The sequence below is a fragment of the Acartia tonsa genome, chromosome 3 (genome assembly GCF_053477335.1).
Source record: "Acartia tonsa isolate MP-2025a chromosome 3, ASM5347733v1, whole genome shotgun sequence".
NCBI classification, from domain to species: Eukaryota; Metazoa; Arthropoda; class Copepoda; order Calanoida; family Acartiidae; genus Acartia; species Acartia tonsa.
The window spans coordinates 26,708,104-26,735,763 of NC_137262.1; the positions used below are offsets into that span (position 1 = coordinate 26,708,104).

The 27,660-nt window shown below is 33.6% G+C and overlaps 2 protein-coding genes across 14 annotated transcripts in view; both read left to right on the top strand.

Annotated features, from left to right (window-relative positions):
* The window catches only part of LOC145313760 (uncharacterized), a 26,624-nt gene extending 11,566 nt beyond the window's left edge, over positions 1-15,058 (top strand). The window contains exons 12-34 of one of the 11 annotated variants that reach the window (XM_080153340.1): positions 37-240; positions 1,838-1,932; positions 2,192-2,333; positions 2,690-2,782; positions 3,187-3,321; positions 3,506-3,675; positions 4,034-4,132; positions 4,498-4,616; positions 4,935-5,044; positions 5,559-5,733; positions 6,131-6,245; positions 6,689-6,767; positions 7,134-7,231; positions 7,659-7,826; positions 8,090-8,173; positions 8,408-8,524; positions 8,760-8,859; positions 9,191-9,253; positions 9,988-10,178; positions 10,447-12,257; positions 12,464-13,524; positions 13,895-14,295; positions 14,529-15,058. In XM_080153340.1, the coding sequence (XP_080009466.1) occupies positions 37-240; positions 1,838-1,932; positions 2,192-2,333; positions 2,690-2,782; positions 3,187-3,321; positions 3,506-3,675; positions 4,034-4,132; positions 4,498-4,616; positions 4,935-5,044; positions 5,559-5,733; positions 6,131-6,245; positions 6,689-6,767; positions 7,134-7,231; positions 7,659-7,826; positions 8,090-8,173; positions 8,408-8,524; positions 8,760-8,859; positions 9,191-9,253; positions 9,988-10,178; positions 10,447-12,257; positions 12,464-12,819 (4,524 nt within the window). In that variant the 3' untranslated portion in view covers positions 12,820-13,524; positions 13,895-14,295; positions 14,529-15,058. Of the gene's footprint in view, positions 1-36; positions 241-1,837; positions 1,933-2,191; positions 2,334-2,689; positions 2,783-3,186; positions 3,322-3,505; positions 3,676-4,033; positions 4,133-4,497; positions 4,617-4,934; positions 5,045-5,558; positions 5,734-6,130; positions 6,246-6,688; positions 6,768-7,130; positions 7,232-7,658; positions 7,827-8,089; positions 8,174-8,407; positions 8,525-8,759; positions 8,860-9,190; positions 9,254-9,987; positions 10,179-10,446; positions 12,258-12,463; positions 13,525-13,894 lie in introns of all 11 variants that reach the window. The other 10 variants (XM_080153341.1, XM_080153334.1, XM_080153335.1 and 7 more) reach the window with 10 other exon arrangements.
* On the top strand, positions 15,057-27,565 carry ProRS-m (prolyl-tRNA synthetase 2-like protein, mitochondrial). Of its 3 annotated transcripts, none has more exons than XM_080153348.1 (19): positions 15,057-15,171; positions 15,438-15,489; positions 15,758-15,796; positions 16,752-16,789; positions 18,981-19,041; positions 19,480-19,510; positions 20,263-20,344; positions 20,515-20,580; positions 21,570-21,641; positions 22,118-22,253; positions 22,500-22,614; positions 22,930-22,988; positions 23,463-23,489; positions 24,039-24,125; positions 24,741-24,842; positions 25,842-25,939; positions 26,376-26,446; positions 26,594-26,666; positions 27,423-27,565. In XM_080153348.1, the coding sequence occupies exons 1-19, from the start codon at positions 15,074-15,076 to the stop codon at positions 27,559-27,561; spliced, it is 1,446 nt and encodes a 481-aa protein (XP_080009474.1). In that variant the 5' UTR covers positions 15,057-15,073; the 3' UTR covers positions 27,562-27,565. The 3 variants fall into 3 exon arrangements, with proteins under 3 accessions (XP_080009474.1, XP_080009475.1, XP_080009476.1); XM_080153349.1 differs by lacking the exon at positions 23,463-23,489 and adding an exon at positions 23,054-23,094 and having other exon boundaries at positions 22,930-22,974; XM_080153350.1 differs by lacking the exon at positions 23,463-23,489 and having other exon boundaries at positions 22,930-23,015.
* The last annotated feature ends 95 nt before the right edge of the window (positions 27,566-27,660 follow it).

Below are 27,660 nucleotides of genomic sequence, written 5' to 3' on the forward strand. Positions count from 1 at the left end.
TTTTATTTTCGTTAAAACTAAATATGTTTCTTTAAGGATCGAGATCACTTTTCCGCAGTAAAATGGAGCAACATTGTCGTCGACGAAGCTCACAGATTAAAAAGCGAAGAAAGTTTGTTGTACAAAGTTCTGCAAACTGTTGAATCTAAACACCGGCTGTTGTTGACTGGTACCCCCCTACAGAATTCTCTTAAAGAGCTGTGGTGTCTGTTGAGCTATATTAGACCTGTCAATTTTGAGGTTAGTAATCATCAATGCTATTATTAGCAGAGCCGCTACTCTGTAAATTTGTAATGTCCGTCCGTATGTCATTTATAGTTCGTTTATTATCGGATTTACTCAGAAAGATAGATAAGCCAAGAGTCTGATTTCTGCAGAAGGCCTTTAAACCGGCAAAATTCAGTAATGTGGATTTCATCGATTAGCCATATATACTTAGTGTTTTGATCTAGGTATTCATCGAGTAGGTCAAGACATCTAAATATAGCCACTAAGGCCAGAAGAAGCTTGATGTACTTGCAAATAAAAGCTTTTCACTCATTAGTCATTATTATCTCAACCTCGAGAAATTTAGGAGGTGTCTCAAATTAAGTCACCGTAATGAATAACTTTTCAGTTATTTGCTGTGAAGACTGTCTCTGTTTAAGTAATATTTACAGGGATAAGGGATAGGAAACCTGGCCATTAATTAGGTCCCGGCCTAGATTCTAAAGGGATATTGCAACTATTACAAATTCCTATCAAACTGGCGGACGCTCCCAAGTAGCTATCGCTCTAAACCAATAAGAATCGGCCTGTTTTTAACAACCAATCACCAATTGGCGGAAATTTTAGAAGCAGACAATTCTAGAAAAAATAATGATTTTGTCTGCTACTAAAAAATAAATATAAATGGTGTTAGATCACATTAGCTTAATTATTAAATCTGCTTAGAGTTAAACATTAAAAAAGGGCCATATTATGATATAGAAAAAACAAAAATAACGGGATTATTTTTTGGAAAGAAGGTAGCTACGAATTTTCATTTGGTAGTTTATAGATTAGATGTTGTATTTTGAATTTAAAAAATTTAATACGGAATAAATACAACACCTTAACCCTAATATATGTACAATACAACACAGTACAAATCTATCACTACTTAATAGTATCCAAAGAACTTGATAGAATGTTACCCAAGTGCATATTAATTTATTTATTTTGAATTTTAATTAGCAATGAAATTTTCAAATAAAATTTTTACTCATCAATAAAAATGCAAATAATACAAACTAAAATCTGTCTGAGGGAAACCCAACGATAGCTTTCTGACAGTTCAAATTACCAAAGTAAAAGATAAAAAAAATTTGGGAGAGAAAAAACTTCATTTTAACAAAAGCCATTAATATATAGGTTTATAAAAAGTTATGTTTACTTTAAACTAGCTACCTGAATTTGATTCTATACTTTATCTACACACACACACACACACACAGCTTTTTCATTAGCGTTTTATACGAACCACTGCGCCATCCCAAAACTGGTTTATTAGGCTAGAAATAGGCCTAGGCTTGAAATAGGCCTGAAATAATATTTTCCTACGTTTCCCATCCCTTATCCCTGAATATTTAGGACGCCTATTTGCACATATGTCCCTTGAGATAAATGTTGAAGATGAACTGCCCAATCTTTTTTTTTATTGGTTTATCAACACAGTTGATTATTTAAATATGTTATATTCATTTCAAAGTCCAAATATCAATAAATAGTATTTCATTGTTTATTAACAATTTATCAGTTGGTTCATAAACTTAAAAACACTATATTGAGGTGAGTGTTAAGTTTTTTAATTCTTTAGGATTGGGAGACCTTTAACGCCAACTATGGAACAGAAGAAGACAAAGCTGGAGGTTATGTCAAGCTTCATACTCTTCTTAAACCTTATATAATCAGGTAAGCTGGAGGTTATGTCAAGCTTCATACTCTTCTTAACCCTTATATAATCAAGTAAGCTGGAAGTTAAATCTTTTATTATCAGGTAAGCTGGAGGATATGTCAAGCGTCACGAAAAAAATCATTGGTTTATAACAACCGAGAAATTACATTTATCCATAATGTTGCAGACTGACACACTGACATACCTAGTAAATTGTATATTAGCTTCTGTACTAAAATGTTCTTTTCTAACAACTATTTGTTATTGATTATTTAGGAGATTAAAGAAAGATGTAGAGAAATCCTTGCCACCGAAGGTTGAGCAGATTCTGCGGGTGGATATGACTGTCAGACAGAAAAGAATCTATAAACTTGTGCTCACCAGAAATTTTGAGGCTCTCTCCAAGGGAAAGAATCAGGTAAGAGTAAGAGAGGGTGGGGACATTGGACTGTAAATTATACTTTTTAACCAAAGTTATTTTATTTATTGGCTTAAAAACTTTTCAACCAATACTTTTAATCTACAGTAGGAAGGGTTTGTTTACCATCATTGGGAAATGGAATATAATATATTAAATTATCATACACTATCTAATTCATTAAAATCACTTGGTAAACGTACAATTTACTTGGTACAGCTGCTTTCTATCTTAAATTGGTCCGTTTGTCCGTCTATTGCAAAAAAATGTTACATAAAGTTACAAAATTGTTACATATATTAGGATTAGTGTATCTGCTTAACGGAGGAATTATTTCAAATCTATAATATCTATAGGTGAGCCTGCTGAATGTGTTGATGCAGCTACGCAAGTGTTGTAACCACGCAGATCTTATTCAAGAACTGGAAGATGGACCTAGCAGCAATCCAGTAAGTTGGTTTTAGTAGCAAAGCTATTCTTGGATAAGTTTAGTCTGCCCGTCCGTAAGTCTGTAACGCCATAGGGAAAATGTGAATTTCTCAGCTGCTATTTAAGCATCTTGTAAACACCTTACTTAGACCGTCTTTATTACGTATGTCAGTTATTTTTAATTAATATACAAAGGAATTTTTTATCTCTTTTCTTTCCTCGTCTACCCTCCCCCCCCCCCACTCATCTTTTTTATTAACATTGAACATGTGCTCTGTAACTCACTTTGTCCGTTTGTCCATCCATTTATGATTTTATTGTGCTTCTTGAAAGATTGATAAAACCAACTTTTGTAGTAAGTACTGCTGCGCTACTTTCTAAATTTGCAAGATTTGCAGGAAATAAAAACTTATTAAATTTTCAGGCTGAAAGATTAAAAGAGTTGATCTATGGAAGTGGAAAGCTTCTCCTGTTGGACAAACTCCTCACAAGATTCAGGGAGAAGGGAGACAGAGTTCTAATCTTTTCTCAGATGGTTAAACTTCTGGATCTTTTGGAGGTAAAACACTATATTACTTATGATTAAGTTCCAGTATTGAAAGGGAAGAAGGAGACACTGCATTGGGCTGAAAATAACACTCATACGGTACCCAAAGTTTTACCACGTTAGCTTATTGGTTGGCTTATAAACAAAATATTAAGGGGTAATTTTGTTTTTCACTATTGATTTGATTTTTTTTCAGGAATATCTCAGCCTTAAACGTTACCCATTCCAACGGTTGGACGGTTCAGTATCTGCCGACCGCCGAAAACAAAGCATCGCCGCTTTTAACGATGAAAAATCTCTGGATTTTTGTTTTCTGCTGTCGACTAAAGCTGGTGGCCTCGGTATTAATCTTCAAACTGCCAATAGGTACTTAATGAAATATAAAAATGGAAATGATCATACGGAAATTGCATCATTAAATCTTTGAAGTTATTGAAATAGTTATTTATCATATTGTATTATAGACAGTTTTCCGCTGATATTAAACGGAAAAAATATAAGATTAAAACAAAGCTGGTATTTTGTTTCAATATTCGTGGAAAATTGTCTGTAATACGAAACTAACATGATTTTTGAGTACGGCTGTGAACCGTTTCTATTTCTAATCCAGCGGATGATAATAGGCTTCGAAGCCATACTGGAAATAATATACGAAAAATGTATCCTGAAATCTTTTATGTTGAAGAATAAGAGAATTAAACTTAATGAAATATTATTTATTTAGAGTGATCATCTTCGACAGTGATTTCAATCCACAAAATGATCTGCAGGCCATAGCTAGAGCCCATAGAATTGGACAGAAAGAAGAGGTTAAAATCTTTAGGTAAATATCTTTCTATTCAATGATTAAATTAAGATTTATTTGGTTGCTGTTGCTGTTGAGGAAAGAATCCCCCCCACCCTTTATGAAAAAGATGCAGTGGTTTTTCCCCTTATGCTTACCCTCCCCTGTGGGGGTATATTCAGTGGTTCCCTAACCCTGCATGCTGGGCTATTCTGTATTTAATGCTTCGAAACCTCACCTAACCTATTGTAAAAAAGACTAACTCCTCTTTTGTATCAATTTTATTTAAAAAGTTAAGTTGTTTTAGGGCTCGACAGGCACTTTGAGGGAAAGAACCGATAATTTTGTTTAGGTCATGAACATTATTTTTACAAAATTAATCAGTCATTTCTTTATTTGTTAAGGTTTGTTGCAAGTTCTAGTGTAGACGAGGATATTATCCAGCGTGCCAAGAACAAGATGGTGCTGGACCATCTCGTCATTCAGAACATGGACACCAGCGGCAAGTCTGTGGTCGGGGCAGGTAACAACACATTTCAAATGCTTTTCCAAGGGAGGGAGGGGACTTTGGACTGTAAATTAAACTGGTACCCAAAGTTTTGATCATGAAAAGAAAACGAAGTCGTGCATGGTTTTCGTCGTATATTTTCAGTAGCTTTTCTCCAATTTTTAACCGCTGCGGGGCAATTATTAACATTTTATTACCTAACCTTACTTAATTAACAATAACCTATTGGAAGTTTTTTCTTTTTACAATCCAAAAGTTTTATAAACAAGTTCTTTTGTTAATTTGCTTAAAATCATTGGGCTAAAATCGCTTGAACTCCTCTAATTTGTTAAGGAGGTGGAGGTATCAACATGATGAACAGTAGTGGACCAACCAAGATACAACAGTTTGGTAAAGAGGAGCTTAATCTTATTCTCAAGTTTGGTGCACAAGATCTTTTCAAGGTAAAGTCATAGTCAACAAAATTCATCTATCTTTTATTTCAATAGGACCTGACATGTTTATAGAACCTGCGACTGTGACTGACGTAACACGTTACGCATCTGCTAGCTGGGAAGGTTTTACACCGCGTTACATGGGTGTATCTATATTCTGCACAAGATATATTTTTTTCCCCGGCTGCCAAAAAATTTTTCATTTTTTTCCTCCCCCTAGTTCAAATATACCTATAACCAGTTTGTACCAGTATTTCATTATGATAGATTTATTAAGATAAGATTATTTTAAAGTAACGGTAGGTCTAAAGTCTCTGTATCTCATCTGTGGTCTGAGTTAGACCCGTTTTGTTAACCCCCGGTAGCACTTTTCTCGCTCCGAACCCATCCACCCCGCTTACAGTCCCCTATACGCGTATACGCCTATACTCGCTCTGTTACCAAACTTGGTGTGGACTTTGTTGACGTTGAGGGAATCATTTTTCATATTTTACCGTTTTACAGTTTATTTTTCCCCCCACAGGAAGAAGAAACCGAACAGGAGAAGGAAGTGAATCTTGACGCCATTCTTGAGAGCGCGGAAATGCGCGAGGAAGAGGAGGTCGCCACGGGAAACTCCGCAAATAATGAGTTACTCTCCGCTTTCAAGTGCACAACTCTTCAGTTTGAGGAAACAGAGAAGGAATTAGAAAAGAAAGGTTAGATTTTTTGTGTAGTTTCCCTCTATTTGTCTAGTCGAGCACAAACTCCCCAACCTTATTTTAAAAGAAATATAAAAAAAGAGTGAAATTTTCGTTTGTATGTTTTTTATCTAAGTTGGGTTAGGTTATATTGAGTACACGGTAGTCATAGTGTTAGGGCTCCCCATAGCGGTTATGCACAGGCAAAAATACAACCCCCCGCCCTTGTTTTTAATTATTTTAAAAGTAGTGGGCTGTTCTGTGCAATCTAGACATTTTCACCATTTGTTCGCTATCTAGATTAACTCCTGGGGTTTAAAAAAACGTTTTAATCATTCCCTTTTTTCATTTTTATATCATTATCCAAGGAGAGCTGTCGATAATACAATGTGATAAATAACTATTCTCTATTTAGAAGAAGTAGCTTGGAGTGATATTATACCTGAAGATTTGGTAGAGATGCACAGAGAAAAGAAGGGTATAGAGTTATACAGTGATCCAGAGGAATTATTTAATCCAATTGCCAAGAGGTATATTTTTATAATTCCTTTGTCGTTTTAAATGTGAATTTCTAGGACGACACTCTGTACAGAAAAGCTTTGATAACAGGCGGACAAAAAATTGTATAGACTAGAAGCGCATATGGCAAAGAAAACATCTCATCACTGAAAGTTTTAGCTGATTGTCTTATTTTATTTATTGTCCCTATTACGATACAAACTGATTGGCGGACGGACAGACAACGTAAATTATAGAGTAGCTTCGCTCCAACATAAGGACAAAATAATCGAATTAGGGTTTAAAAAATTTTAAAAAAGCCTTTACTGGTGGTTTCTATGACAATTTGGCATAATATTGTTAGAACAGAAACTCTTTTCTCTGTTAGTTTTGATTTCCTATATTTTCCTATAAGCCTAGATAAAATTGCGTAGTCTATTTTTCCCAGATTTTTAATTTGTTTCATAATTTTTAGACGAAAAAAGAGAATGAAGCACTTGTTAAAGGCAGAGGAAGCAAACAGTAGCAGAGACAATAGCCGAGCTGCATCAAGGAATGTTCACTCAAATAATGAATTATTTTATTGATTTGTTGACTATACCTGTCAAAATACTTTAACTTATTGTACCCGTCAGGTAAAATACAATGGACGATAAATAAACCTATCTGTAAATTAGATTATTGGTTGAAAATTTCGCAAAGTTTTTAGACAACGAATAATATTAAATAAAATTTTGGGTACCAGTGTAAATTATAGTCCAATGTCCCCTCCCTTTCTGGATAACGGTATTCCTTCATTTTATCAGTGATCAACGGGCACTTTACCTGAAAGCACCAAATTAAACTTGATTACTGTGCTTATTGTAGATAAAATTTAGCTTGTTTATAATATTTGTATGACCACTGATAACCTCAACAGAGCTGGTAGTGAGGCCAATGGTAGTGATGGTGAAGAGTCAGTTCTGTCTGCTCTCAAAACTGATGATAGTGATATGAGTGATGGAGAGAGAGAAATGAGGTAACAATAGTTAGTTTTTAAAATTATCCTCAATTCAAAAGTTCAAAGCTATTCAGAAATATTTTGCTTCGAACACAATAGATTATCCTATAATTTAAAGTTGTAAGAATTTTCTGTCTGAAGCTTGAGATCTAAATAGCTACTGAATTGATTGGGTTCTCTATTTTAAGTCAGCGTCACATGGGTCCTGTGATAGTTTTAACTTTTTAAGGTATTTTATTTTCATCCTTAAATCTTGGGATGGTTTTAAGCTTTTTTGAAGCCTCTGTCCCTTCTCAAATACAGTGCCCCTGAAAGCTAGAAGCTTTTAACACTGAAGTACAGGGCGCACGTAAGTTTTTGCGAAGGGATGTGAACGCTGAGAGGGGGGTAAAAAAGGAAGGGGTTTCCTTGTGTTGTGTATCTTTTATAAAATTTTATAATATAGGACCAGGCTGAAGGCCATGGAGGCGAAGGGGACGGGTACCAAGTTATTCCGTGCCAAGAAAATGTTGTGTCTTGACTGTGGAAGGAAATATGTGGACGCCAACGCTCTTGTGCAACATATGAATCAAGCTCATGGCAACACAGAGTTCAAAATTACAGCTGCTAATAAGTAAGTTTGTTTTGGTCAATATATTTACTTATATTAGATATAAAATATATGTGGATATGGTGATGACAGGTGAAAATTTGTCGTCATTTTAGGTTGCTAATATGTTAGTAGCTTATACCTACATATTTAATGAATAATCATGGTGTATTTTAGATACATTTTTCATTTGTAGAAGGGTCTTCCTTTTATAGTTAATTTTCTTTGCGGATTTATTTTTTCTAGTTTTGAATGTTTGCATTGGTTTATGATTATAAATATTTTAGACTTGACCCAGCAGATAAAGATTCTGGTAAATTAAAGCAGAAAGGAAAGAGAGGACACAAAGCTATGAACACAAGATGCTTTAGGTAATTTTTTTAGTTGCAAGAATAATGACATCCATTCAAGCAAAGCTACATCATTAGAGAATTTTTACTCTCTCTTTTTCAAACTAAAATTGAGAGTGAGGGGGGGGGATTGTTGACTTCCTCCCCACCACCCTCAAGTGCACCTAGAGGCCTTAAGGTGCTTAGCCGTTAGTTTAAAATATAAAGTCATCATTTACACATTGAAAAAATATACATATAAGTTTTTTCTTCCAGATGCAATAAAACCTTCCAGCACCGACTAGGTTACAAACTTCATATAAAGAAATGGCACAATGGAGAGGAACCTCCAGAAAACCTGGATCCAAAGAACTTGGCAAAACCGGATGACAGGTAATAGAAATTTAAACTTCTGTTCACGTTTATATCTCGTACTTAAGAGTTTTTAAGTGATAGCTTACAAGTTAATCACCAAATCCCACCCCCCTCTCTACACCTTGTTTTTTAAATAATGAAGGGGTGATAGTTAATATCTTATGTATAACCCCAGCACTATGGGCTAACCATTACCCAATATAACCTAACCTAACGTCAAATAAAGCAACAAACTTGAAATAAAACTATTTAGAATTGAGTGCCTGATTTGTGAGAAGAAGTTTTCTTCAGCTAATGGCCTTAAACTTCATATTCAACGACTTCATCTGGGAATGATGGATAATGATAAAAAGGTAAATACAATTTTATACAGGGATCTCTAGCGATGAGACAATTAACAATATATTGGGAAAATAAGCAAAGTTACCCCGTGTTAAAAACTATTTTTTAGTCGTTCCATGCAGTATCTATCTGTCAAAGAAGTAGCATGTATGGTTGTCTGTTTATATGAGATTTTATGTTTTTTAGTTATGTACAATTTTGAGTTTTTAGGTCCATACATGAAGGGTCATGTTTTCATATTTAAAAACTTAGTTAGCATGAAAACTAACATTTCTTAATTAAAAACGTCGCGTCGCTGGGTTTTTCGCTGCGCTACATACTTGATACTTGTCCTTGTTTTAGGATGGAGAAACCAAAGAGGAGGAAGACGAAGATCTGGAGGATGGAGACGGGGATGAGGAGAAGGTTAGTCTTGTTAGAATAGTCCTACTTAGTTTAAACTATACGTAAGAAAATGTATGAAGTATGAACTTTTGTGAAATTTTGAGACTCTTAATTATCATTGGAGCCTTGTATGTCCATTTTTATTGGGTTGATTTTTTTGACTTCTATAAGTAAAATAATAGTTATTTATTGCATCGTATTATAGACACCTTTCCGCTGATATTAAAAGGAAAAATTATAGAATTAAAACCAGTTTTGTAAGCCCAAAGAGACCGAAAGCTTGGGCACGAAAGTGGTATTTTATGGTTTTTATTTTAGTATTTGTGGAAAATTGTCTGTACTTCTGAAATGTTTTGCGTACTTTGGCCATTTTTCATCACATTTTAATATTTTTTTTTATTAAATAAAATTACTGGATTTTTATTGTTAAAACCTAGAAATATCATATTAAAATCTTTCAAATTATGCTGCTTAATGGTGCTTTCCTCCTTATTTTGATTAAATTCAAAATAAGAGAGGGGGGGGGGGTAGTTTTTATCTATGCCTAAATCTCTGCCTGGCTTGCCTACGGAGCCCTAACCCTACGGAGCTACCCAGTACCCAATATAACTCAACCTAACCTAACTTGATTGAAAGTATTAAACCTACAATCTAAAAACAATACACCAGCTGATTTTCATTTTATAAAAAAGGGGAGGGGTTTATAATTGCTCAACAAGGTAGGTACTTCTTGTAAAAGTGTTAACTTATTTTAGGAGGATGGCGAAGGAGGTGATAAAGATGGTGAAGGTGGTGATAAAGATGGCGAGGGGGGAGAGAAGGAGAATAAATCCAGGAAGGTGAAGCTCCAGGAAAAGCTGGAGGAGATATCCGCGGAGGACAGGAAGAAAATTGAGAAGATGTACTACAAGCTTAGAAAGTATGGCTGCAAGTTCTGCCAAGCCAGGTGGGTGTTGCTTTTATTATTCAGAGATCTTGAGGGATAAGACAATAGATGATAAATTGATGCATATGTACACACTACTTATGATTAACAACATTTTCCCTTCTTAAGTCCTTAAAGATTTTAAACGGGTTAGTTTTATTTATCTGTGCTTTTCAAAGAAGCTTTGTATGTGTCTATTTCGGTTTTTAAGTTAAGGTGGAAAATACTTAGGTATATAGGAAACAACCTTAATATTTAAAAGTTTAAATTAGGTATATTATTTTTTTAGATTTAACAATAAGACCAAGTTAATCATGCACGAAGGGATCCATAACAAACAACGCAAACCCATCATCTGTCCATACTGTGAGAAATCCTATGCCCGACCTGACAAGCTGAAGGACCACTGTGCCACGGCTCACCCCAACAGACCAGTGCCTAAAGTCCCCGACTTTGTCCCCGAACAACCCGCCAAAGCTCGTGAGCGCGTGCCGAAAGGCGAACGCCCGGTTACTGATCGTGATTTCCGCGTTATCGACGGCGAGTATAAGTGTCCCCAATGCCCAAGAATGTATAAAACACTTATTCAGGCGCGCACACATCACTCTGTTATTCATTCTAAAAATGTGCGCTGTGAGTACTGTCCTGCAAAGTATAATGACCGCAAAGGGTTGTATCAGCACATGTTCCGCAAGCACCCAAACCAGCCCATGCCTAAGGATCCAGTTATTGCCAATCCTTTCGTCATGTCAAGTCTTTCTCATCCGCCGGCTGATCCGACAGAGGATCCGCTGGCACTTCCAGAAAATCCTGGTTCAGCCGTGGCGGCCAGTAACGGCCTGGACGAACTGCAACCTTTAAAGCTTCCAGATGGATCAATTCGATGCCCATTGTGCCCTAAAACCTACACTTCCGCCGGCGGATTTTGGATTCACAAACGAAACCGCCACCCCCAATGGTTTAACGCCACGTCAAAGTCGGCTGTTCGTTCGCCAGCACCGCTGGTTGCCGAGCAGCCTCAGCCGTCTGGCCAAAAGTTCTGGTGTGAATTGTGCGGCAAAGTGTATGCCAGCTATGCAAGTCTCTACCACCATCGTAAAACAATACATCCGCATACACTTAAGAAGGGCAGCAGTGGTGGCTCGAGTCCCGCCCTTATGCAGGCAGCTCTTCAAGATTACAGAAACCTTGCCAGACTGGCACCAAAGCCGTCACCTATGGTTGTGAATGTAGGAGGAGGTGGAGTGTCACACACATGTCTCAAGTGTGGCCAACCATTCCACTCACTCAGAGATCTGGCCACGCACATTGAACAGAAGCATCAGATGGGCGGGCCAAACTCGGAATTGATGGCCATTGAAAATCCTTTGATCAATAATGTCAGGATGTTTGGAGAGGTTGATATTTCTCCGGTTCGCAACGGTGGTGCAACCAACGCGGATGGAAGTCCGCGCAAGTACCGCGAAAAGTGCTACAAATGTCCGCAATGCGGCAAGGCCTACAATGACGCGGAGCGTCTCAAAAACCATATCCATGATCGTCATACGGCCAAATTTTTTGATGACATAGAACCCAACACAGATGTTGTTGTCAAGAATCATCACAGTAAGTTAGGCTATGAAATCTATAAGATTTTATGCGTCTACACCACTGGCATGAGAATGAAAGGGGTCAAACTAAGATACGACCCGGCAGAGAAAGTGTGGCGCCTGACCGAGCAGATTGACAAACATGTGTCTAAACGCGATGTCATCATGATCTTGACAACCTTGAAACGATGTGGAGAGAAGCGGTATAAGATGGATGATCAGGAGTACATGAAAATGACGACAACAGTGAACAGAGTCTACATGGAGGAGAAATCTGTTGGTCGTAACACTAATGATGATGAGGAAAACTCAATTGAGGATCCGCTAGCATTGTCAGGAAATGCGGGAGGAGGCGTGATCCGGCACACGGGGAGCATGAATGGGGTGGCGGCAAATGCGCGCAGATACAGCGGAGAGGATAATGATGATTTCGAGGATGAGGATGGGGAGGAGAATGATGTGGAGGATATTGGAGAAGAGGGAGAGGAAGATTCTGAGGATGGAGAATCAGGTAAGCGTAAATTGAAATCAAAATGAATTTAGCTAACACTAGCTACAAATTGTTGCGCTTCGCTGTTTAAAAAATTTGGTTTTATTATTTCTTCAGCTAGTGCCCTATCCCTCTGTATTTTTTCTCAATATCTATATAATATTTTATTCAATATTAAATTTTCAACATGAATTTTTCGCATTTAATAATTTCTTGATAATATCTAGGATCTGATGATTCTGGGGAAGAAGAGGAGAGTGAAAGTGAGAGTGACGACGAGGATGGTGTCCTCCCCACACCCGCCCGCAAACTAATGGGACTGTCCAAACCCCCTACACCCACCCCGACGCCGCCTAAACCAGTCCAAGTTGTTCCCAACGGCACAACAATTCAGTATGTGCACCATATTGAACAACAGCCCACGTTTTCCACCACCACCTTCAATGATGATGATATCATCCTGCAGGAGGCGCCGGATACAGTTCTTTCCTATGATGGTAACACCCTAGATTTTGGAGCTGCCACAAACCACCTTGACCTGGCAGCCTCGCTCCACGACCTGGAGTCATTGTTGAACCCATGATCCTCAGTTGGTAATGTTTCTAGCTGGCAGATACTTCTGGAGCATTCATATGCACTGGATATCTTCACTCTGGAGGACCACCACCAGTAGCTCTAGTAATAATCCTTAAACCAAACATTAAATTAAGTTAGAGATGCAAATTTTGTATTATGTCTAGAATTATTGATATTAATAGTTATACAATATACAATATGTTGTTATTTATTAGCATCTGAGATTAGTATTTTATAGTTTGGTCATTTAGATAACCAAAAAGATTTCATTAATATCTAAATGATAATACAGTAAAAAACCTAGAATATCTCTATAGTAAAATAATGATATTAGAATTTAATACCATCCATTTAAATCTGGTTAGAAACATTATGTTTTTGTACATTATTTATGAACATCAAAGTTTTATAATGAGGTGCCACTTTAATCCAAAAAAAAAGAAGAAAGATTGAACCCGATACCCGTTAAAATAAAGTGAAATGTTCACTGCCTTATTATTATTATTATTATTATTATATATACTACATTATATTCTTACCTAGTGTGTTGTGTATAAACACATTACAAACTGATATCAAACCATTTATGTTTACCAAAATTCTTCCGACAAATGCTCAGTGATGTTTTCATAGAATTGTGATTGTTTAAGTCCAAGCTTTGTAAATTATTTTTGTTTAATTTGTTTTTCCAGAAATATTTCATTTTTGTTAGGTAGAGTCATAGAAACAGTTCAAAGTCTAAACCTTTTAGGATGTTTTAATCATTCTTAAAAGAAAAAATAACCATTTGGCAATACCAAGTACATCAGCTTTATGAGTATATTGTGCCTGTTTTGTTATGTTCTCTGTCAACTTTTACTTGAACGCCATTTTTATTATTTTTATATTTTTGCATTTTAAGTTTTAAAACATTTGGCCCTAATGAGAAAATTTCAAATGACTTTTAGAGAAACTTTTTTTTTATTTAGAAAATAAAAATCACCCAAATGTTATTATTGATAACCAAAATAAGATAACTTAAGTATTTTATTTAGCCCTTTTGTTTTTAATATTTTGATGCATTAATTTATTAAAAATGAAAGGGTTAAACAATATCTCAACCAGTATTTTATTTCTGCTCAATTTTAGTTCTTCTAGTGTGTCCATATTTATTTTGTTTATTTCATTTAAAATGCTACAGTCATAAAGTCTTTTTAGTTATAAAAAGCAAAGGGTCAATAAAAGAATAGTTTTTTTTTATCGCATCATATTATAGACAGCTTTACGCGGATATTAAAATGTACCAGTTTTGTCAGGGGCCGAAGGTCCGGGCGAACAAAACTGGTTTTAATTTTATGATTTTTCAGTATAGCTGAAAACTGGTTCTAATCTAGCGGATTTTAATCTGTTTCCAAGCCGTACTGGAAATACCATTATTGTTTCATACATTGTAGAAAATTGTACAGAAAAATCGGGTATTTAACAATTTTAAGTTAGTTTTAGGGTAATCTTTAATTTTGACACAAATAATTTTATAAAAGAATGTTTAATACTTTTATTTATTGGAGTCTTATTCATAGCACTTTTTAATATTGCATTTTGATTTAGTTAAGACTGAGTCTCATACTTTTTAATTTCTCATATTAAATCTATAGAGTCTAATGAAAGGTATTAAACATTTAAAAGAATCTATATCCGTTATATTTATTACCTTTAATCTTTATTTGCTTGAATTAGTTCACCATGGCATAAAGACTTAAAACACTCAATTCTTTGATATTGTGAAGAAAAATTCTATAAAATAATAATTATAGCAACAACTAAGAATACTCATAATATGCATACATAGTCTGTTACATTATTTACTATACATAATATTATTTAATGTGAAACATGTTAAAAATTAGTGAAAATACATTTTTTTTCAAAGATTTACCCAAACCTTTAATATCTCAAATTAAGAAATTAATGATTACCATGTAATTAGTGTTTAATTTAGAATAATTTTTTTTAAAAATCCTCGATAAAAAAGTGCCCAATGCCGCGCAAAATATTTAACATCTGCAGTACGCGCGTTTTTTTCATCACAATATTTTTACCCCCAATATCGAGTTGTATAATATAATGTATTTTGTTTATGTGATATTAACTTTGGATTATATTTTTTAAGCTAACGAATAAAAGTTAATTATAAGCTATAAAACTTCTTTTGAATTTATATTATGATGAAACTAATGTAATATTTGAATTATTTAATTGCTTTCAGATTTAAGAATTTTGAAATGATATTAAGATCAATAAGGAATAAAATGTTATGTAATAGAACAGCTGAACAGATTATTATTGGTGGAAAACTCTGCAATATTATTGAAAATACATGGTACAAAATTACTTTAGACTCTGGGATCTAAAGTGACAAGACAATAGCCGACAAATTGATGTACATCCACAACGATGATACCCAAAATTACTTCATTTGTAGATTATGATTAGTGGTTTTAACATTTGGACGCTCAACTAAATGAACCAACCTATCCAACGAATAAGGAAGCGATATTATAAAACTTTGAGGACTAGTGTAACAAACTGCCTAATGTCCCCATTCCTCCCTGAGCTACGAGATGACTTGAATATATTTTGTTGCAGGGTCTTAAGAAAGCAATTGAGACATACGGTCAGCAAGTTATATCAACCTAAGGTTTGATTTATTTTTATTTCAACACTCTTGTAATATATGCACCAAATAGTTTTATTTATTGGTAACTTGTATCTACACAAAATAATATAATTTTATACCTATCTTAATCTTTATTTGTATTTGAAAACTGAAATATTCATTCCAATATATCTTCAAAACCGATTTATATCCTGTGGATTAGAACCGGTTCTCAGCAATACTGAACAATCACCTATAGCATCCTGTTAAACAATTTTTCACGACTATTAAAATAAATTCCTATATTTAGGAGATTACACCCCGTGATAAACTAGAAACTGTTAAAAAGGTAAATCAATAAATATCTAAGTAAAATAAGGATGACAACAACCATGACGGCGATGCTTAACAAGTCAGAAAGTAGGTCAAACGAACATTGACAACTTGAGAGACTTAGTGCTGTAAATGGATATTTTAACTTAATAGTTATTTAATACTTATATTTGCGGGAACTTTTGTTTAGTGAAATCTTTCAATTTTTAACATTTACAAAACAGCCTGCTTTATTGCATCAAGATCCATGACAGATCTATATAGGAAATAAATGTCTATATATGAGTTCAAGTTTTCCAAGCGATACATGTTGAAAACTCATAGTGCTCCAATAATCCGTAATAAACTCTCATTGACCAGGACGATAAGACCCATTATTTTACTGCATGAAGAATAGATTCATTTTTTTATTTCATGTTGCTATTTGAATTATATTGAAGTATTAAATTTCTATTCATAAAACAGAAAATTTAAATTTATATTATAGTAAATAAAAGAAAACTTAGTTTTAAAATAATTTGATACTAGCAATACGTGCGTAATGTGGTCAGATATTGAACTAAAATTTAACAGTTAACTAAACATTTTAACCCTTTCAGAACGATAATTTGAAATAAAAAATATTAAGATCCTAAAATAGTTTAAAGAAAGAAATCGTCAGGGAGAAGATAATGGAAGAATAGGGTTAATAGTCAGAATTCAGATAACCAAAAGAAAGTAAATAAAACATTGAATAAACCTAGCCAATAGCGAGATAATTATATCGAGCCCAACTCTAGTGATAATAAAGTTGCGACGTTTTCCAAGTTGCTCCTAACCATAACATAGGAATTATTTAAAAGATTTAACTTTTGAATTCCAGATAGACGGATTGACTCAAAATGAATTTAATTTGATAAACGGAAAAACGAATAATAAGACTGTCAAAATATTTACCATTTTAAGATAATTTCATTACTCTTTTTTTTAAGATTGATGAATCAACGTCTAGGAGTTCAAGATTAATGAAAGGAAAGCTGCTGACAATAGGACTATTTTTAGTAGCGAAGCTACTCTATAATTCAAAATGTCCGTCCGTCTGTCCGTCTGAGACAAAGTGGGGGAAACGTGATTTTCTCGGCTCCTATAAAAGATAGAAAGCTGAAATTTTTAGTGAAGATTCTTATAACATATGCACATCTAATCTATACATTGTTTTGTCCATCCGTCTGCTATTTGGGGTGCTAGATCGATTCCTACATTTTCATGTTTTTCTGATTTTCTCAACTCCTTTTTAAGATAATGGGCTGAAATTTTCAGGGATTGCTTAAAGGGATAGTTTCACGAAGTGCATTTAAAAAAAAATAGTGAACTGTAAGTTTTTTCTAGTTTAAATAACGTAGTAGTGCATAATATAAAGTTATTGATAAAAATTAAAAGATTTAACCAGGGATTTTCCTTAAAGAATGAGTTTTTCATTTTTATTTTCAACTTCGTTGCATGTTATATATGGCATAAACTTTTTTCTCATAAATACAACTTTAGATAGCATTTACTAGTTAATAGAACTTCAAACTTTTTATACAACAAAGAATGACCAATAAAATATTTAGTATGGTACTTAGAGTAGTGATCTTTTTATATGTCTTAGTAGAATATATTAGGCATTGGATAGATATGATTGTGATAAAGAGTTTTAACATTGACCTGACCAAACTTTGACAATATCTAAAAAAGTTAGTGATTTGCAACATAAATTACATGAGAATGGTCTAAATATATATGTTGTATGGTTAGTTGGTATTTCTGCGTGAGATAATGTGTACATTGTAAGTAAACTGGACGGTTTTCTTTACTTTTTTAAAAAGAATCTATAGAAAACCTGTCCTATAATGATCCGGACGTTATTTTTTATGTTTTTTAAGTAACTTGTCCCAAGGGGAACCCCTGTTCAATTTTTTTATAACTCTTGTGAAATATGTGGAAAAAGATTATCTGATATTGGTGTTTTGGCAATACATATTTGAAAAAAAATAGACCATTTTCATGTAATTTATGTGGCAAATCACTTTAACTTTTTTCGATATTGTCAAATAAAAAAAGTTTGGTCTGGTCAATGTTAAAAATTCTTTAACATATAATCATATCTATCCAATGCCTAATATATTCTACTAAGACATATAAAAGTTCACTACTCTAAGTACCTTAACTCTTTAAATACACTTCATAGAACTATCCCTTTACATTTTACATAAGTTTTATTACGATTTTTATATTAATAGGGGTGCTAGATCGATTCCTAGATTTTTAGGTTTTCTATTCTTTTCTCAATTCCTATTCAGGATTTGCGGCTAAAATTATCAGGGATTGAATATGCTCATATTCTACATATTTCCATCAAGTTTCATAAAGATTTGTTTATAAATTGTGGTGCTAGATCGATTCCTAGATTTTTCATTTTTCGTGCTTGAAAGGTTGCGTGATTTGAAGTTTTTTGTCATTTCCCTATTTCATCAAATATATAGGATGACACTGGTATATTGTAAATATATTCATAATATACATTCATAATTTCTGAGCTTCGCTACTTATGGATGCTGTCATTCTTGTTTTTCTTTAATGTTATTTTTTTATTCCCATGATATCGTACTTGTATTTATCCTTAAAGTAGTAAGCTTGCTATCAGCTGAACCAATATGGTTCTCCTTTACAGTGAAGCTTTTTATTGTTCCAAAGAAGGTTTTCTACTATTTTTTGGGGAGTTATCTCCAACCCCGAATAAAAAAATGCCCAAACCCCCCAAAAAAATTTTTAACTCAAATTGAAAATGGTTTTGGGTCGACTTTTCCCCCCAACCCGAGATTAATAAATACTGAACAGTGAACAAATGTGTATATTAGACTTTAGGAAAGTGTTTAATATACCTCAAATAGACATTTTTTTATTTTGTTTTGAAATAATGTCAGAATCAGGGATAAGACAATTTATGTACATCCCCAATGATGATGATACACAAAAAATACCCCTTCTGTAGATTATAATCAGTGGTTGAAAGTTGAAATGTTTGGATGGACACTCAATTTAATGAACCTACCAACCAAAATTCAATAAAGTCCCCAAATTTTTTATGCTTGAAACGTTTTGATAAAACTTTTGGGACTAGTGTAATAATGTGCCAAATGTATCCTCCTTTCCTGTGTCAGAAGGCTGAATTGCACTGTAGAATATGGAATAACAAAATCAGTTGGAAATGGATATTTTGCTTTACTTCCTCTAGCTACAAGGAATCTTTTCTTGAATTATTTTTATGCCTAGTACTCAATTCTTCCACCAATTCAAAAAAGTTTGTCTGTCTGTCCGTAACCATCTTTTTCCGTAACACCTTCTTTGAATTTTTGTATTCATTTTCAAAGACTTAAGTATAAATAGGTGTCCAAAGACTTATTTTTTCTCAACAAAATTTACATAATGACTTCAACTTTTTAGTAACGGATATAGAGTTGCTTTCTTTATAAATTGTGCCCAAATGTTACAGGAAGTTTGAAATCAATAGGATGATTCCAACATGCCTAAATGAACAATCAGAACTAAATATGTTACGCATGGCTAAAATAACCCTAATTGTAGAAAGTTGAAACGTTTCGCTTTTAACAAGTATCAAATTCTCGTATAATCTTAGGAATTTTAAAGATATTTCATAAAGAAAAGATTATTGTTTTTAGATCAATAAACAAACTGACAAAACTGATAGGTAAAGAAATTTTAACACATTAAGCATTTATTAATGTGTTTTCATCATTTAAAAGTAACAGAATATGATGTCTATCTGTCTATACCAAGGAATCTACTGGACGGATATCGTACTCCTTTACAGAAAAGGTACTTAAAGGTCCTGGGAAGGTTTATAACTATTACTTTGGTGGGTACCTCCACCTTCTTAAGAGTAAAACCCCCACATAAAAAAAAAATTCTTTTTAAAACTAAAATTGAAAGTGAGGGAGGTCGACTTCTCCCACTTATAGGCCTCTAGGGGCGTAGCCGCTATTCTAAATTAAAGCAATATAATACACAATCATAAATTCATAATAGATCTTTAAGTGATATACTGATATAAAATGCACTAGTTGTAGAGTAGCTATGCTACTAAATACTAAAGCGATAGATGCATGAAGTGCATTTAACAAGTTTGATTAGAAGCATAAGTTACAAGAATACCATCTAACATATCTAATTTTGTACCTATTTTAATGAATAGCTATTAATTAGGAACCACCAAAATAGTCATCACGCTGTTTTTGTGAAAACAAGACAGCTATTTTTGTTGCATATGTCCAAAATTATGATTTTTAAGTCTTGATGTTTTTAAAACTACCTATTAGAAAATTTAAATTCTTTCAAATATTTGTCCTATAAGTGTAATTTTAATTAAGGAATAGAAAAAAATATGCAGTTCACTAAATTCAAGTTTAAATGCCTTTCGTGCAACTACCCCTTTTGTTTTAGATAAAGAATTGGAGAACGTTGGATGTCAGAAAATATTTTTACCCCACACTATAAGTGCAGATCTTTGGGCTAAATCTGGAAGGTATTGCTACTAAATATTGATTCATAAAATCTTCTGTTATATTAATATCTTTCTAAACATTGCTCAAGCATGAAACTTCAAGTTAAAGATAAAAATTAAAATAAGGGTTTTTTATTTTGATTATTCTGTACTTTTAGATAGTACTCTAACCTGCGAACATATTGTTTTAGATTACACGGAATGGGACCAGAATTAATCAGATACAAGGACAGACACAATAAAGAGATGATTCTGTGGTAAGTAAATAGCTAATATTATTACAAATACCTAGCTAAGTACCTGTTTAAATAATTTATTTGGAAGGGTGTTGGTACCCAACCTCAAAATAGTGATAGACCTTCCCAGAACCTACGTCTAAAGGAGAACAATAATATCGGATCAGCGGTTATCGAGATTCTTCTATACAGTCAGACAGACATCGTATTATTTTTTAAAGCGAAGCTTTTTTATTATTAGGGTCGTTCCGTCCGTACGTCTGGATACCTATTTTCGTTAATTTAGGCATGTTAGAATTGTCCTATAAATTTCAAACTTTGTATGGTGATTCCTGTAGTAGTTTGATACGATTTGGAAAGCGTAGCAACTCTATATTCATTATCAGAATGTCCGTACTCCATTTTAAACATATTGGTATTTTAAGGGGGGGCGGGTAAAATGTGGTAACTCGTGCCACGACATACCAGCAATTTTATTTTGGGCGCCACTCCCTTAGTTTTAAAGATAATTGGGTAAAATCTTTTGGCTGTGTCACTAATTACCCCAAGTTTTGGTTTTTAAAAAAACCGCAGCGGGATCACCGCTCCCGCCATTCGCCGCCGTTTTCCGCCGACAAAAAAAACATTGTCTTAAATGATTCCAAATCGCCCTTTTTTAACAACAAATTTTTATGTGATCTAATTATTCGATTGATCTGATTTTTTATATACTGATTCCTGGGACAACAAAGTACAATATTATAAGCGAAGCAACTCTATAATCAAGTCCTAAAAATGTAAGTATGTCCATAAACATTATCCTGTATCAAGCAGTTTTTCAACAAACTTACTTACAATTTTGCTTCGAATCTTATACATTTATATTCTGATTATTCAGTTCTGACACTATACAAGTGTTAATGTCCGTTTGTCCTACCATTTCTGTGCTTCGCTTTTATGGATGTTGTCATCCTTGTTATATAAGAATTGTGAGTTGCAAAAAATAATGGTTTACTTTTGATCTATTTTAGTCCAACACATGAAGAAACAATAACAAGTATTATATCTTCATATGAATTATCAATCAAGGAGCTTCCTTTAAAGTAAGTTTTTACTTAAATTAATAGGTATTCTTTCCTAGCATAAAAGTACCAAGGTTGTTTTTGTCTGAGGTTTGAGATTTCAATAACCAATGAACTGACTGAGTTTCCTTTTCAAGTAGGCTTCGCATTTGTCCTGTAATGGTTTTATGCCATTTTTTTTAAATTTAAGCCTTTGGATGGATTTAGACCAATTTTCTGCCACATTCTTACTTACCCTTTTGAATTATGAGCTCTTAGATGTTAGGGGAGTAGGCGTTAGTATATTTCATTATGACTATCAAAAGGATAGCTTCTTGAAATGGTTTCAACAATTTGGGAATCTAATAAAAATGCACTGCACCCTTTGGAAACCCTTTAAAGGGTAGACATGCGATAACAGAGTCTTTAAATAAAAACTACATGGTATTTGTATTAGATATTTACTCTTTTCCTATAAACTTTTAGATTGATGTTTCAAGAATACATTGTCCATTTAGATTATACCAGATTGGATCCAAATTTCGTGGAGAGATGCGACCAAAGTTTGGATTAATTCGAGCAAATGAGTTTATTATGAAGGATCTCTACACTTTTGATAAAGATTTAGACTCGGCAATGGACACTTATCATCAGGTTATTTAAATTGTAAAGTAGTGGCGTTATCCCAAGCAAAAAGACGTGTCAAATTTATTTATTAAAACAGCTTAAAATCATCCAATGACTTATATGAAGTTTTCCTGAATTGTTGAAAGCGAAGTTTTTCTACAATTAGGGTTACTTTTCATTGCCTTGGACACAAAAGAATAATTGCGTTTGCTGCTTAGATTTTAGTGTTAAATACAATGTTTTCAATAATTTCTAATAAAATATTTGTTGCAGATATGCGAGGCATACAAGAAAATTTTTGATCGGGTGGGAGTTCCTTACCAGAGGGTGGAGGGGGACACGGGAATAATGGGAGGATCCTTGTCACATGAATATCATTATCCTGCAGGTTTGCGCTTTTATTAACCTTGTCCTTGTTTCTAAGTAACGCAGCAAATATATGTTAACAGTTTGCTTGTGTAATTATTTGCTGATTTTTAATAGTAATTGTCAAAATATCACTGAACATAACGTTCAATTGCCATATTTTATTAATTATTATGAAATTTAGTGATATTTTTCTATATTATTTTTATAATCATTGGCATTCGGTGTGGGACTAGACATATGCTAATTATAGAGTAGCTACGCTAGTAACAAGTTAAAATTATCATGAAAGGCAGTCATTCTCTTTTGAAAAGTTCTCAATCAAATTTATTTTTAGGTATTGGGCAAGATTTACTACTGTGGTGCTCCGAATGTTCCAAAGGTAGAAATATTGAGGTGGAACAGAATGGAGAATCTAATCAGGTAAGATTTACTACTATGGTGCTCCGAATGTTCCAAAGGTAGAAATATTGAGGTGGAACAGAATGGGGAATCTAATCAGGTAAGGTTTACTACTGTGGTGCTCCGAATGTTCCAAAGGTAGAAATATTGAGGTGGAACAGAATGGAGAATCTAATCAGGTAAGGTTTACTACTGTGGTGCTCTGAATGTTCCAAAGGTAGAAATATTGAGGTGGAACAGAATGGAGAATCTAATCAGGTAAGATTTACTACTGTGGTGCTCCGAATGTTCCAAAGGTAGAAATATTGAGGTGGAACAGAATGGAGAATCTAATCAGGTAAGGTTTACTACTGTGGTGCTCCGAATGTTCCAAAGGTAGAAATGTTGAGGTGGAACAGAATGGGGAATCTAATTCGGTAAGATTTACTACTGTGGTGCTCCGAATGTTCCAAAGGTAGAAATGTTGAGGTGGAACAGAATGGGGAATCTAATCAGGTAAGATTTACTATTGTTGTGCTCAGATTGTTCCAAATGGGGATTCTAATAAAGTGATATTTAGTTCCTCAGCTACTCGATAACTTTCTTCGTAACTTTTACAAGACTGCTACTTTAATTATTATTTGCAGATTTTTGGCTTCATTATATGCATAAAATTTTTAAAAATTGCTCGTTGAATATCTAATCATTTTATAAACTCATTTTACCAAAAAAAAACTTTTATGTCCTACTCCATGACTACTTAGGCTACACATACCAAAAACTTTCCTTATATGAACTGCACAATCGTATTGATTTCTATTTAATACTAGCGGTTGCGCCTCTAGGGTCACTTAAAGAAAAGGTTACATCGGCCCACTACTTTCAACTTGAGTTTTAAAAAAAGAAACCAAAAATATACTTTTCAAGGTGTTCTTTTTCTAGTTATAAACTTTTTATGAACCTTTAAGAAGCTTCATTGAAATAGAGAACTATATCTGTCTAGTGGTTAGCGAGATTTTAAGCTAAAAATAGACAGACAAACATTATGCTACTTAAAATTATTAGGTTTGTGAATCCTGTGGTGGAAAACTGGAGGAAACAAAAGGAATAGAAGTCGGGCACACTTTTCTACTTGGACAAAAATATTCAAAGGTAAACTCATTTATGTTTTAATTTATCTGGTGTTTTACCTCCAAGTCTCTGCTAAACACACAAACCCCTGCCCCCGTCTTAAGTTTGAAATTATATAATTGGAAATAAGGGTAGGAGAGGTAATTTTCGATTATTACTTTAGGTCAGTTTTGGTAATATATTGGGAAGGGTAGCCCCGCGGGGGTTAGACATAGGCCCCCCCCCCTTATTTTTAATTTAAGAGTAGGTATTCCAAATCTTGACAGTTACTTTGAGTGAAGGCACTGATAAATGTAAAAATAATGTGACATTTGTTTAAATGAAATATATTAACTAGCAGTTGCGCCTCTGGCATAAGTATTCAAATAGCATAAAACTTACCAAAGGCTTTATTCTAAAGATTTAAAGTGCCTAAAACTCTGATACTCCGACTTATGATAAGAGTCCCTAAAAAGGAGAACTCAAATAGTTTGATAGTTATTGAAATTAAGCTTTAGACAAGAAAAACTATAGGTACTACTTTATATAATGGACCAGTGACTGCGCTCCCAGCATTTAGGGGATCTGTTGTAACCGAAGATTGAAAAAATAGTCAAAACCTTCCCAGGGCATAATAGGATATGTTTTTATTTTAAGGTTTTCAAAGCCAACTTTCTTGGTTTGAAGGGGAAACCTGAAACTCTGGAGATGGGATGCTATGGTATTGGAGTGACTAGGGTTATGGCTGCAGCAACTGAGGTATAACAATGGATATAGGATATACCTGGATATATTGAGAGTGCAAAAGAGGGAGGTAGGTTGTGCTAAAATTCCGTAAAGGTGTGAGTGTTAAGGCTTAAAAACAGTAGTAGAACGATAAGATTTATGTTAACTGAAAGAAAAAAAATTGTCTATAGGTAGTTCTTGTTAATAAGGAATACACATATTTAGTAAATACTATCGTTCTACTACTGTTTTTAAGCCTTAAAACTCATACCTTTACGGAATTTTAGCACAACCTACCTCTCCCTTTGTCAATTAAGGTTGCTAATATGGACCTAATTATTGGTCAGTTCATTCATTTACTAGAAGGGGATAGGGTAATGGAAGTGGATGGGAATTTTGTTATTTTAGCCAGCTGAGAGCATCACTTTATCAGAGAAAATAAAAATCTAGTGCAACATCCAAGTAATATAATATAGATTGGTATGTATCAATAAGCAGGGATCCTAGGGGATAAGACAATAGACAATAAATTGGTGTACACCTCTCAAATTTTGTTTATGAAATTACTCCATCTGTAGATTAAATTGTTGATGAAAAAGATTTGACATTTGAAGTTTTTACCAACCAATCAAGATTTTCTTAAAGTCCTAATTTTAAGCAAACACGCAAGAGAACTGTAAACAAAAAAATTGGGTAGTAGTATAATTTGCCGTTGTTTCCTCCTTCCATTAAGAATAGGCAAGAAATATATATTGTAATAAACATTAATAAAAGGAATTTTTAAAATATATAAAACTTAACTTCCTTATGTTTATTGGACCCTTGGTAAACAATATTTTTCTTTTGCCTCAAAAGTTTTAAAACAGAATATTTTTTTTTCTCTCAGTATCATTATTATATTTAATCTTATATACCTACTTAGAATATATTTTATCATTGTTTAAAATATTTATTAAGGTATTATCTACAGAAACTGAGCTAAGATGGCCCAGGTCCATAGCACCATTTTCAATCTGTATTATTATAATTCAGGTATTATCTACAGAAACTGAGCTAAGATGGCCCAGGTCCATAGCACCATTTTCAATCTGCATTATTCCTCCGAAAACTGGAAGCAAAGAATATAATACAGGAATAATATTATTATAGTTTTTTAGAAGCGTCCGTCAGTCAGTAACTCTATGGGAGAAATGTGATTTTCTCGGATGCTATTATGATAGACTGCTGATTTTTTTGGTTATAATACCCTTAAACAAAGAGCATCAAACATACAACTTACTTTGTCTGTCGGACGATTATGCTACAAAAGACAAATATTTTTTTTTAATGTTTAAAATATTCCCTTGGTTGATAATTACATACCCATTATCTATTTCTTCATTACCACGAATATCTGCTTTATAACTCAATTTTTCGTTTGTCCGTCCATGATTTTTAGTGCTTCGCTACTTCTCAACGTTGTTTTCCTATATTTTGTTTTTTACTTTATTGGATATAGATATATAGATGTTATTTAAAACTCACTAATATTGTAACAAACTTAAAAACTTACTAATTTTATGACAAAGGTGTGGGTATAATGGAGCAGATGTATGAACAGCTAAATTTACATTTTCAAGATGATATCATCATAGACGATAGGAAAGAATTTGACTTAATTCCTTTTAATTTCAAACACTGTCCTTATAAAAATCGTAATTCAATTTTGAGTCAAGAATGGTTGAACATTAGGCGCTCTTGTAATAATTCCTCATTCTAAATGAAAGTCATTTCTTAAAAAATATATAGAGATAAAACTACAATTGGCAAGAAGTTGGTAGAAGCTGACAGAACTGGTTATCCCATCATTATTGTTATAGGAACTAGTGCCATACTAACTCGTGAACATTGATTTATATTTTTGAGGCATTTAGCTTTTACCTTTTCCACCAATGCCAATTTGTTTTGAACTGTTTTCTCGTTATTTGTATGGGCACACCATGACCTCTAAAAACAATCTAAAAAAAAATTCTGTGGGGAAAATTTTGATGACATAAAACACTTAATTATAATCTACAGAAAAAGTAAATTTGACAGATGAAAAAATAAAAATAAAACAAAGCCTATACTCCTTGTTTACGCAAAAGTGTCAGAACTTTATCATCCTTTGTCTTATCCCTTTTGATCTCTGGGTTTGCAATGCTATTTTAAAACCTTATGTGCAACACTTGATAAAATCCTAGAATGTTGTTCGTGAATGGGTGTAGAATATATGTGGATATTCTGACAGTGGATCAAAAATTGTCCTCAATTTTGCGTGTTAACGTGAAACTCATTTATTGGTCAGTGAGTTCATCCTATAGGAGAGAATAGGATGGGGTAAAGAGGGTGAAAGGGGGAAATCGTTACTATAGTCAGCTGCGTGTTTCACTTTATTAGAAGACATGAAAATTTGGTGTAAGGTCCAAGTAAAAATAAATCCATTTACACTGAAAGTAATAATCATTGAATGTACATATTAAGTACATTTTGGTTTATTCTGAAAAAAATTGTATTCTAGTTGTTACAATGCCAAAAATCTTTAATAATTAAGCCATTCCTTGAAGTAACACATAATTATGGCACTACTAAACCAGGAAAGAAAAGCACCCTGGCTGAGCCACTAGTCGAGATACAAATACCCTCAGCCCTGGATGAAAATCTGAGGAAAATGGAGATTTCTCCCCAACACGCGGTTCAGTTCTTGCAGTCCATAAAATCTGATTTCTCATGAAAATGTATTTTCCAGTATGGCTTCGGAACCAATTCACAATTGCAAACGGTTCTCGGCCATCCTAATAAATTGCTGTCTGTAGTAAGATGTAAAAATAAA